General features: G+C 44.4%; 1 protein-coding gene across 4 annotated transcripts in view; it reads right to left on the bottom strand.

Annotated features, from left to right (window-relative positions):
- Positions 1-12885, bottom strand: part of LOC117417169 (chloride channel protein 2-like) — a 123111-nt gene that overhangs the window by 60088 nt on the left and 50138 nt on the right. For all 4 annotated transcript variants that reach the window (XM_059034242.1, XM_059034241.1, XM_059034244.1 and 1 more), the window contains one exon: positions 4208-4339. In XM_059034242.1, coding sequence (XP_058890225.1) covers positions 4208-4339 — 132 coding nt within the window. The remainder of the gene's footprint in view (positions 1-4207; positions 4340-12885) is intronic.

Consider the following 12885-nt stretch of genomic DNA (forward strand, 5'->3'; position numbering starts at 1 on the left):
CCTTACTGCTGATGCATTCAGGATTCAAATGGTCTCTAACCAGAACTGTTTTCATTTGGATGGTAAGGAGTCTGAGACCTCTAATGTAGTTGTGCATGCTAAATTGCAGTTTTTTGTTTTGCATTGTTATGTACAGTAAAGACATACAGTAACGACCACGTAAAAGGGGCAGATTGGGGACTAAAATAAAATGTCATGAAGACAAAAACAAACAAACAAACAAACAAACAAACAAACAAACAAACGCACCAGGTCTGTTTTGCTGAAAGTGTATTATTTTTGTCCGGGTTTACAGCACACAATGACGGCTTCAGTAAACGCACTGCAGGACAAACTCTTAAGTCCAGAGCTAACTGAGATTCTGCAGAGTACAAGATTACTAAATGAAATGCTAAAGACAACCAAACAAGAAGACCCCCGCACTGGGGGCACTTAGTGCTGTGCAACCTTACAGCAAACAGCACCTCCACTACGACACATCGGCTCAGAAACACATTCCTGTACAGGGCTGCAAGGACCAAGTGGAACTGGTCACAAACACACAGCTTTTACACAATTAACCCTGCTTCAGATGCCTCTGCTATGCAAAGACCATTCATAAGAGACCCATGTCCCCGGTCCCACATACAGTATGTGTCATTTATTGTATAATAACCGGTTTACATTCAAAGCACTTTATCTGATTCCTCAGGCAATTGCTATTCATGGTTTTAACAGCACTTCCCGACACACACACATGCACACACACACACACTGTAGAGATGGGATGCCTCCTCTGTTTTCCACATATAAGATATCTGTAAACAGTCATGACTGTTTTGATATTTATATTCAAGCCTTGATCCACCAGCGAACTCTAGCATTGCAACAGCAGTGATTTTATTACAAGATCTCTAGGTCCTCATCTGATGACCTACCAGTCCCTTCAGTCCCTCCAAACTACAGTGCAGGTTTCTCTCTTTCATAACAGCTGTTCATGGGTGATTGCTATTTGAGATTTATAAGGCAAATCTGAGGAGCTGCTCCTGATTCTCTTTCCCTCCCACGGTATCTCTGTGGATTTCCCTCTCCGTCACACTGCTCCTCTCTCAGAAAGAAAGGCATCCCCATCCTTGGCTGCTGACCAAAGCCAGCATTAGTATGCAGCTCCCTTTCTGATAGGATGTTCATGAAGTTAGAGAGTTCTAGAGGCATGTTGCATTTCTGCACAGGCGGTGTGGGTATCAGAGCACTGGGCATCGACACTGAACTGCAGGAGACGGAGGTCACTTACCCAGATACCTCAGCCAAGTGTTCCTTACAAACACCTCAATATGCAGCTCTAGTCTGCTTGCTTGATCTTGGAATGATTTTGAAGGAGCCTCTAAGACCAGACTAAAGAGTGTTGTGAGTTAGTAGAAACTTGTATGTTGTTTTTTAATAACGCAGGTGGTTTAAAATGTAAAATAAATCGCTTGCTGTGTGCCGGTGGAACAGAAAGAGTAAAGGATCCCTGGACTGCCTCTCTCTCCTCCATGTTGAGTGGCTTGTCTGTAATCAACCCTTTGAAACGAGAACAGGAGGAGACGGTAAACACCACCAAAGCTAATGAAGTGGAGGAGAATGTTTTTTAAAAGGACGAGCGGGCATCCCTTTATAATTAAGAGTGCCCACGCTGTTCAGCCGAGGACAAGGCTACTATGAATGTCCTTAAGACTGGCATGGGGGACTCCGAGCCTCGCTAGAATTAATTAAACACGTATTTAATTCCTCCTCTGTATAGCTCCAAGTGAAAACTCTCCTTGCTAATGTAGGAGCCACCCACACACAAGCTATGCATGCTCTGTGAATGTGAGCCAATCCAAATGCATTCTCTCTCAATTTGCCACAGAGAACATCAGTGTGGCTGGAAAATTCAGAGGCTTGAGATTATTTATTTAACATTCCTTCCATCTACACAGTATAAATAGTCAATTGTCATTACGACAATATCGAACTCTATGTGAACTAAGGGTCTATGTTCTACTTCACCAAACACAGAAGTCAGAGTCATTAGTAGATAAACTTAACTACGACTATCACAGAGTGATGCAACCAGTGACCCTAATTGTGAGCCTGCGACTCAGCAAATGAAAGAACTCAGTACTGGGTAATGGATCTGAGAGCCAGCACATACAATAAAACACCAGTACAGGGAACTCGCAGAACCGGAAAAGACAGACAGCCATTCCATAGACACGCAGGTTAAATAAATCTAACAGGGTTCAATTGCTGCTACTTGAAATTTCACTCCGGTTTTTACAACATGATCGATTCGCTGGTTTATTTACCTGAAAGCACAGAAAAGGTCACCTGACAGCAACACTAAATCCAGGGGTAGTATGAAAGAAAGTCATTTCTGCTGCTCAACATTTCTTATAGCACAGGACCACGTGATGTGAAACACAACTCAATTCCGACAGCATTAATAAAAAGTGATAACTGAGAGACGCAGTCTCCGATAACAGACAGCCAACCCTCTTAATGCATTCTAAAGAGTGCATTACCTTTGCATGAGCACAGAGAGTGGATCCTGGGCCAGGGAAACCTGCAGCAGGGTACAACGCTAGACAAAGCTCACAGCGATCAGAGTGGACTGTGCGGTTTAATAAGCAGGACACAGTGATGAGGATCAATTCATGTTCAAGACCAGTTGAAAGGACATTGAGCTGCTCATTGAAATCTCTCTTTGGACTCCTACCAATCTTTCCATCCTTTTTGCAAACATACTTGTGAGTTTTGTTGCTCGAACACTTATCATTGTTCTCTATTGATCTCCTTTCCAGTCATCTTGAGTGCAGGTCTGTGTTGTTCTCCTATTACTGGAATAGAAAACTCTGCCAGCTTCATCTGCTTCATGGTATAGTATAGAGGCAGGTGAAGAAAATGAACATGGCACAACACAGCCCTGCCAGCAAGATAGCAGCCAGTCAGACCAATGGGTAAAAACAAGCCAAACCTCAATATGATAGGAGTGCATGCAATATCAAGACATGTTAGAAAGTGTCAACAGTACCAATTCAAGTCATGTTTGTACAAATAACAGCAACTTTGATCAGCAGTTTCTTGAAAAAGAAAATTAAAAAAAGAAATAGATTAAAATGAGATGTAATTCTGTGAGCTGTCCTCTGTGAGAATCTGCAAGTAGAATGCAGCGCTCTCTTCTCTGGGTATTAATGTATAGAACCCTCCTCCCCCCACCTCTCCTGGGCTCCGTTTGTAACATATTACACAAACCAAGGTGCTGCTACTCTTTCAAAGAAATCTGGCTCATGCAAATACAACTTCTATCCTAACACCAGCAGAGCCCACTGACAATAACATCTCTGCCATCAAACTCTCGAACATTCCCACTGTCCTGTGCATGCACTCTGAGGATTGTCACAGTGAGTTACAGAGTGCTCCTCCTTGCAGGGCGTTCTGTATGCTGCACAGAGTGCTCCTCCTTGCAGGGCGTTCTGTATGCTGCACAGAGTGCTCCTCCTTGCAGGGCGTTCTGTATGCTGCACAGCGTGCTCCTCCTTCCTTGCAGGGCGTTCTGTATGCTGCACAGCGTGCTCCTCCTTCCTTGCAGGGTGTTCTGTATGCTGCACAGCGTGCTCCTCCTTGCAGGACGTTCTGTATGCTGCACAGCGTGCTCCTCCTTGCAGGACGTTCTGTATGCTGCACAGCGTGCTCCTCCTTGCAGGACGTTCTGTACGCTGCACAGCGTGCTCCTCCTTGCAGGACGTTCTGTATGCTGCACAGCGTGCTCCTCCTTGCAGGACGTTCTGTATGCTGCACAGCGTGCTCCTCCTTGCAGGATGCAGAGCTAGGACATTCTGTATGCTGCACTCAAGCTCTGAAGTTTGTTGACAAGGGCATGTTTCCAACGCTTCCACGACCAAGGCATCACTAATGCACACGAAGGGCTCTACAGGGAATTCGCCCACATTACAAAGGGAAACAAAGCAGTCTACAAAAGGACTATTATCAGGAGATGCTCACTGTTTAATGGGGGATGTGCAAAAACACGCATGTCATTAATTCCATTTGCAACATTTATTCACATTCACTCCTAAGGGGTTCTTTGATAACCACGCTGGGTAATTGTAAATGTGGTTTGCATTGACTGGCCTTTCAAATGAACAAACTGTACAGGAACTCTTACTCTAACCCAATGCAAATCAGCAGCCCCTCCCCGGCTCACCTTGCAAACAGACAGCGATGGCGTAGTCCATGGCCCAGCTCACCAGCGCCATCAGAAGCCCGAGCAGGATCAGGAAGATCCAGTCCTCCCCCACCCTGGAGATCAGGAACTTCTGGCATCTCACCGTGCAGACTGCAGAGACAAGACGAGAGTTAGCACTATGAACAGAGCCGGCAACAACACTGAGACATCGTACAGCACAGCCACATACAGACACATAACCCCTGCTACTGAACTGTGCACCAGCCAAGCAAAGCAAGATACACCATTCCCCTGGGGTACAGTCTGAAAGAGGAATAGTACTACTGGATCTATAGAGTTCAGACTGACATACCATACTGCATCTATGCATGCCTATACAGTCTGTCCAATATTCCCAAGTACACACCGCATGCATTTCAACCAAAGTTGAGTTATTCATCAGAGAAGCTCATTGACCATGTAGTGTTAGGCATGCAGAATGAATGATGGCACGTTTCACTCTTTAGTCCAACAGCAGCAGGTTTATTGATTGAATTGCGCTCAGGAGGAGAGAGAACACAGCTGGACAGCGGGGGAAGTCTCAAGTTGAGCTGCTTGGTTTCAAAACGATGTAATCCCAGCACACAAAGAATTAATTTTCATAGGCAACATTACTATTACTTCATCACTGTACCCTAGATTTAAACACTGAAAATAATGAGCCAATTCGACAAGCAATTCCTAAAAACTAAAAGAGACAATTGCAATAGTGATTTTAAATGTGAGGTATCAAATGGCTTTGCTCTAGTAATTTTAGCATTTTACAGATGGTTTAATACTGTGGCTAGAAGTAACTTTACATAAGAAAGACACTGCAGTATTGAGGAGATTAAGAATACTAATGTATTCTCAGTGGAGAATCGTTCAGCAGTGAGAGTGCAGCGATGTGGTGTATGAAAGGTAATTAAAAGGCAATTACTTTGGTAGCAGTGAACTAGTTGAATACGGACCCAAATATATCAAAAATTCTGATTGTGTTTAAAATGCACAGAAACTTGATGGCATGTTCTCTAAAGCTTTCAGAGATTAACAGGGCAGTACTGCACCTGGACACGCACTCTGCATTAAGTCTGTGCATTGCATCATATTGCACAGCCGAGGGGAAACTAAACCCTCAGATCCATCCAACCGAGTGAATCCAACGGAAGAGTCTTCTTTTACACCATGCTTGCACTTTAATAATTAATAACTCTTTATCCTGCTCTAAAACAAAGGAGCACTCAGCTCAGGCATTACAGTACATGTGAGCTGCACGACCACAGATCAGTTCAGCTAAAAACTCCTTATAATAATAAATTAAAAGGTTGTCAACCCCCCTCCCCTCCCTTTATTTCGCCAAAACAAAGATGCAAATGAACATTTAAAGCATGAATCTGGCAGGGAGGGTTTTCTTCGTCAGGGGCTCCCTGATCATTATATTTCGCAGTGGAGGAAAGGCTTTAAAATGTCATTAATCTCGTTGAGGGGCTCAGAAGCGGGCCTGACAGGCAATCCCTCTATCGACTCACTCAGGTTCTACCTGTGGTCATGAATAATGAATGCACTGGTGGAGCTGCAGATCTCGGTTTGCATGTTTTACAAAGCTAAGCAACACATGCATGCTTTACAAAGCTAAGCAACACATGCCGAGAATGTCTTTGGCAGGGTAATGTCTGAAAATCAGCCTATTGCCTCGCTGGGCCACAGCTGGATTTTTTTTTGAGGATTCTATAGCACTAAGGGGATCCCCTTGATTGCAATTCAATTCCTTGAGAGCCGTGAGAGGCAGCTGTCTGTCAAGATGACGGACACCAGGAATTCAAGCTGGAGAAACCACCCGAAGAGGAGGCGAGGCAATGCAGGGGTTCAGAGGAGCAGCCAAGGGTTTAAGAGGCCATTCTAGGGGTGCTTTTACAGGGAGTTCAATGTTAAACAGAGCGGTACAGTCAGTATGGAGCTCTCATTGATAAAATCAGTCTGTTCTTTTACAGGGAGTTCAATGTTAAACAGTGGGGTACAGTCAGTATGGAGCTCTCATTGATATAATCAGTCTGTTCTTTGCAAGACGCTTGTAAAGATAATGTTCTGGTTTCCCTGTGTTCTTCCAGACATTTTGCCACGAGGGTTGATGAACATCAATGTTTTTTTGTTGTTGTTTTCTTCTTAATGAATGAAAACAATCCTGCTACTCATGACTGGGTGACCGATGAATGACCATAAAAAAAACAGAGGCCAGCTGAAAAACCCATTTAAATACAAAGAGATTCCTGTTTAACAAATCAATGCAAGCGCAGTTACTGCCAGATTCTTGAGTTATGTTTGCAAATGCAGACTATGGATAGGAATGGAAATGGACGCGTGGGTGTTCAGCAGCTCAGGGATGCCTGTAGGCATCTGTCTCCTACACTGCTAGAATGCCCACCTGTATGTCTTGCAGCGATTAGCAGTTGAAACAGCATTGCTAATGCACACCAACACGGGGGCGCAGGATCTATGGGGTTCAATACAGGAAAGAAGAACACAGTGAGCTCTAGAAACCACATTGTGAAGGGATGCTGAGGATCGGAGAGGGAGAGGCCTCGTCCACTGTAGGGAGGTCCCTCTGAGCTCAAAGACGTCTTGCGGCATCTCTTCTGCTCTTTATCTCCGGCTCTCAGTCTAGTCGTGTATCTGCTGAAGACTGGACACAGTGGTTCGCTGGAACAGAGCATGGTCATGCAGAGAGGTATGATTGAAGCAGCTGTGCTCTGGGTGGTGTTGTGATGAAACGGCCTTGCAGCACCCTCTAGCTGAACCTTCTCGTATAATGAGGAGCAGTTTTAACTGCATTCATGTGCATTTGCAGCAGGACAATGCAAACAGTCTACAGACAGCAGACTTTTCCCTTTGATATGGGTGAAGCACGGTGGTGTGAAAAACCATGGGAGATTGTAGAATTTTCTTTGGTGCATTCGAAAATAAAATGCATTGAAGACAATGAAAAAGACTGAGATGACGTGAATTGATTAATTTCAACAAATGACACTCAGCTGGATTAGTGTTGTATATCTAAGGTATATAAACCACCAGGGTTGAACGGGGATCCTCTCTGGAGCATTGCATGCCTTAAAGAGATGGCTGAAGCAGTCGTATAACTTAGGTACATCTGTCACTGTTTAAATCAGCTGACAAATGCACATTCCAGTGCTTATCAAAACAAAACAAAAAAGATGTTCTCTCTAATCAGTATCTTCTCAAAGCCACAGCGTTCATCACCACACAGCAGGTCAAGCAGATGCATCAGAAGCATGTGTAGCTTGGAGTAGCGTGGCTGGTGCTTCGTACACAAAGGCAGCAAGAATCTGTCTGCATCCTGCACATCTGAAGCTTCAACAAAAGAGCCATCTTTATCTCCCTCCGGCAGCATTAGTTCACATATGAAGATTTTTTTTTTGGTTCTTTTTGTTATTCCAGTGATAGACAGGACCAGACTGCTAACCAGGAGTCACGTTGCTCATCCGCACAGCAGAGAGGGATTAGCACTGGCAGTGTCTTGCCTCCAGCTACCCACATGACTTGTGACAGTAAATGGAACACGATTTGTTTTTAGTTTGTACACAAAGGGATGCTGTCTCTTTTAATAAGCGGCTGTGTCATTGTATGCATGTCAGTATACCCACTGACACGGATTAGAAACTACAGGACAACCTCAGGCTCAAATCCAGCAGCCTTCTTGTGCATTGCGTCCCCAAGCAAGCCTAGCTCGAGCAGACTGGATACAGCGGACTCTGCATAACGAAGATTACAGCGGGTATCTCTTCTGTGTTTACACTGTTTTGCCATCGCAGGTTGGATATTATTTTGTATATGAGCACAGCTCACATTGGTGACAAAAGTAGCTCATTGCTTTTAAGCTATTCTGGAGCTCTAGTACTGATTCTACTATTTGAAACACTTCCTTTCTGGAAAGCTGGGTCAGTTCAATCAGTTCCAATCAATGTCTGAATGTGTGATCGTTTTGGTATTGTTACTTGCCAATGGTTCCTCCTCTTCTATGGTAATTACTGGTACATAAGTAATTGTGGTGGAGTCCACGTCCTGGTAACTACACATTTATTACACAAGTAATTACCATAGAAAAGGAGGAGCCACTGGTGTCCGTTTAGTTATTACATGGTTATAGGTGCCTTATTATCCACCTTTGAACGGATAGTGTTATATTCAAATCACTGGCAAAGTACTTAAACTGTAGCAGAGATTTCCCATTAAAAATTATATAGACAGACCGGAACCAATGAAAAACTACAGGACAACCTTCGGGACAGGATGTGCAAACAACAAATTCAACAGTGTGCCTAACTGGAATGGGAACAGCACCCACATGCCAGGCCAGTGGTGATGCTCCATCTGAACACCTTCCTGTAAGCCTGTTTATACATATGGGACGCTGCATCAGCCTGTCGCCTTCATCCTTCTGCCTTTCCATCCAAAACACACGGGACTGGGGCCACCATATGCTACTGAATGTGCACCATGTGCTCCATGGCTAGAAGCCTTTGGCTACAGCGACTATAACATGACGACAGAGCAAACATATTATCGCTTCATTACTCGCTTCATATATATATATATATATATATATATATATATATATATATATAGACACACACACACACACACACACACACACACACACAGAGCAATCAAACAGACTTGCTTCATGTTGATTAAGCAGAGGTTATACTGCAGCAGGTGCTCTACGACGGGGTTGTCTCCTCAAATTCCTCACTCTCTCAAATTCAATTCTCGCTATTATAGTTCTACCATCTATAGGGGAGGGGCCGCAACAACAGGTGGGAAGCTACTTCCTGGGTCACCGTGAGAAAGGAATTATTACAGGTACCTTGACATGTGGAAACTTGAAAAATAAAAACAGAAAGCAGAATCAATCAATGCCTGAAAAACAAAAAAAAAAAAAAAAATCTAAGGGCACTGTTTGAGAGGCACTGTAAATCACAGCCAAGACACAGCACTGCTTTCTTTCCAAGCTCGTACACAGACAGTCCATCCTGATTAGCTTGTAAAGGGACCCAGAGCATCCGCTATATACGTTGGTTACTGTGGAAACCAAAATTACCCAAGCACCCTCTTCACCCAGTGCAAAGCCCTCCTCCTTTCTAATGGTAGAGCTGCCACTTCATCACAAAAAGAGCCACCACTTTCCAGCATTTGTCGTTCCTTGGCAACCATCTTCTGTTGCCTTGACGATGACCTTTTCTATACCAGACGCCTCCACACTTGCTGCTAATTCTGGGATATCTTGTATACGGTTGGACCCTGGGCCCCGTAGAAGACGTGAGGTTTCAGATTAGCAACAGCTGGGTGACACACACAGGGTACAGGTGCAACTGTAAATTAATCAGCCCCAGAGGTTGGATCTGCAAGTGATCTGAAATTGCAGTTACTAGCAAAACATAAACCCATTCTGTACTGCCTCCCTCACAGCCCCTCAGCTCTTATCAAGAACGGCATTGCCTTTCAGTCTCTCAGTTCTAACCATTAGCCTGTCATAAACACGTCTTCAAATGCATGTTGAAAGACATGATGGAAATAAGTCAAGTCCTTGCAGATGCATGAACAAGCCTAGTAGATTTGTGCCTTGCCGAGTGCTCAAACAAATCTCAGAAAAGCAACTAAGAATTCCTCCTGGAGTGTGCAGTCACTGTGCATGTTTAACCCAATCCCACACTTTACAATCCAGCTAAAAGATCTTCGAGTTACCCTCCTAGCAGCCCCCTGCAGAGGCAAGAACCAGGAGAGATGGGGTACATTATGTTAGCCTCAGGTGACCCCCTGCAAGACACACAATAAGAGTAGGGAAAACCTCACTGAGATCCCCTGTCTTATTCTAGCAGGCTGCACTGAAACCTGGTTCACTTTTGCTCAGACAGTAAGTAATCTTTTTGGTTGCAGGGTGTCTAGGTTCCATCCATGTTCTCCCTTGGCTAATTGAGACAGCATACAGCATACAGTGTACAATATACACTCCACAGTACACAGAAGGAAGTCCAGCTTGTCTTTTAGAACGGTTTGTGATGTATGAAAGTCACCACGATGACTTTCAGTTTGGTGAAGGTAGGCATTTACTCCAGTATGTATGATGCACAACAGTAATGAGGATGAAAAGGTCATTTCATCATGCAAAGCAGTCCATCAAGGTAGACACTGCCACCTGCACACTGTGCCATTCACTGCACTGTGTATGGCTACACCTCTGTGAGCTTGGCATTGGGGGGGTTGCAATGTGAAGCGGCGGGGTGGACACGAGGCATGAGCTCTTTCAGCCAGGCTCGATAGACAGAAGTGGGATGAGTAATACCCGAGCACAGATCACACACTGCTTTTAGGGGGATTGAAACTAATTGCATTGTATCTTTAAAAGGCAAAAACTATTACAGAAGCACTGTATTTATATCCCTGTATTTATAGGTTGATCTGTCCTCGTTTTATTGAGAACATCTTTCTCTCTGTGCCATCCACCCACCCACCCACCCACCCACGCGGTCCTAATAAAGAAATACAGGGACCCGCTCTTCATGTGCACTTACCAGGCTTTTAAGAAGCAGTACCAACCTTTCAACAATAACCCATCACTGAACGTTCAGAGGCAGAGCTAACAGAATGATACTGCTCAAAGTCTCATCGCTCGGCACTCTGTTTAATGGTCTCGTTCACCCTGCTGCCTGGCCCACACAAGTCTCTGTGTGCTCTGCACTTCACTGCTCGGGAGACTGGGATGAGGCACTCTGAACTCGATCCAAACAGCCACACACATCTGTCACATGATTAAAACATTTACAGACTGCTGTACTCCAAGCCCTGGCATCGTCGAGCCCCCTCTCCCAGCCTCTCCCAGCCTCTCACTGCCCCCTCTCCCAGCCTCTCACAACCCCCTTTCCCAGCGTCTCACAGCCCCCTTGCTCCCTAACGCGAGACTGTCAGTCCTTCTGCTACCACTTTCTACTACAGTCCTAGAGCCTCCCCTATAAACCCCATCCTGTATATTGCACTACAGGTAATAACTGTCGTAAAGGTGACCTGTTTACTAGTGACTGGAATAAATAGAACATTTGGCTGAAAGGGGAATGGCCGGATCCAGGCAGACCTTGCCTTAGTATCTTTGTCAGATGGTACCTGGAGCTTGAAATCTGGTACCATTTCCCCAGGACTCGAGCAAGCTGTTATATCTCAGCACGTTTCCATTAGCAGTCTGCGCCAGCATTTAAATGCAGTCTGTTACCTGTTATTTTTAAGGAAACGTCTTGCTGACATGAATAATTCATGCGTCCTATCACAAGATCGTTCATCTTCCGCTTGTTATTGATGACTGTGTTTTTGATATCTATGTTGTTATGCTGTTTCAAATTGTTTTTTCCCAAACACTTGTTTTTGAGTGCATGGTATCTTAATTCAGGTATGTGATCTGTTCAGAGCATTCACCAACACCATGCATCTTCAAACTTTAGAAGTAGGGCTTCTCTCTCAACAAAGCAAAGCCTATCTTTAGAAGTAGGGCTTCTCTCTCAACAAAGCAAAGCCTATCTTTAGTTACCAGTTGTCTGGCTCTAAACTCTGTTTTGAAATAAAATATACTAACGTTACAAAACTGCAAAGCTAATTTATTTTTATCTTATATCTTATAAACTCCTACAGCCATTAACTCAAAGCCACTTTTGTAGGACACCCAGATGCTATTTCTATCATTTTTAATGTTCGATTGAGGCAGATGTCTATGTGCGCAGACACCTGTGTCTGAAAGAGCACGGGTCGCACAGACAGGCTGGTCTCTCCCGGGCACTCATCTGTCTGCATAATGAACACCTAGAAACCATTCCCTGCTCACTCACCCTCAGCATCAATTAACACAGCCTGCATGCAAACCCAATCATGACATGAGCCTCGTGTCACAGCAGCCATGGACTAGCAGAGAGAGACGGACTGCACTGTATTACCTTAAACAGGAATACACTTTGAAAATAATTATAATAAAAATAAAGTAAAAATAAAAAAACAGGCAGGCTGCAGCAGTGACCCTGAACACACGCACACACTCACTCACTGGCTGCCTCACATCTCATCAGGACTGTTAGTGAAAAAGTGTGGTGTCACTTCAATGCTTCTTTCATTGTCAGATAGAAAAAACACTTTTAAAAAGTATACTCTAAATGCTGTCTCTTTCTCTGTCCCCGATTCCCATTACTCCTCATTAGCATGGTGGCACCGTGACATCACACTGCGGCCCACAGCAATCTGTTCCTCTCTAAGGAGCAGCGTGACCAAGCCACACCCACCCTGGATACATTACAGACTCCCGTTCCTCTCTCAGAGGAGCAGCGTGACCAAGCCACACCCACCCTGGATACATTACAGACTCCCGTTCCTCTCTCAGACACAAGCTGCCTTCTTTATTAAGTGCACATCTAAAACTGAATCCAGTTGTAAAGTTGTAGGTATTAGGTAAATCTGAGAGTGCCCCGTACAGGGGGTCCTACTCACAAGACTAAACAAAACTACAGAGGCACTGCAGTGTGCCAGCGGATAGGAGTCCAATGCATCTCAATGGAATCAGGAAAGAGAGAGGATTTGAGACTAGCAGTTGAAAAACTTTTACTTTGCAGAGGCTACATGAAAATCTCACA

This window comes from Acipenser ruthenus, chromosome 12 (assembly GCF_902713425.1).
Source record: "Acipenser ruthenus chromosome 12, fAciRut3.2 maternal haplotype, whole genome shotgun sequence".
In the NCBI taxonomy this organism is placed as follows: Eukaryota; Metazoa; Chordata; class Actinopteri; order Acipenseriformes; family Acipenseridae; genus Acipenser; species Acipenser ruthenus.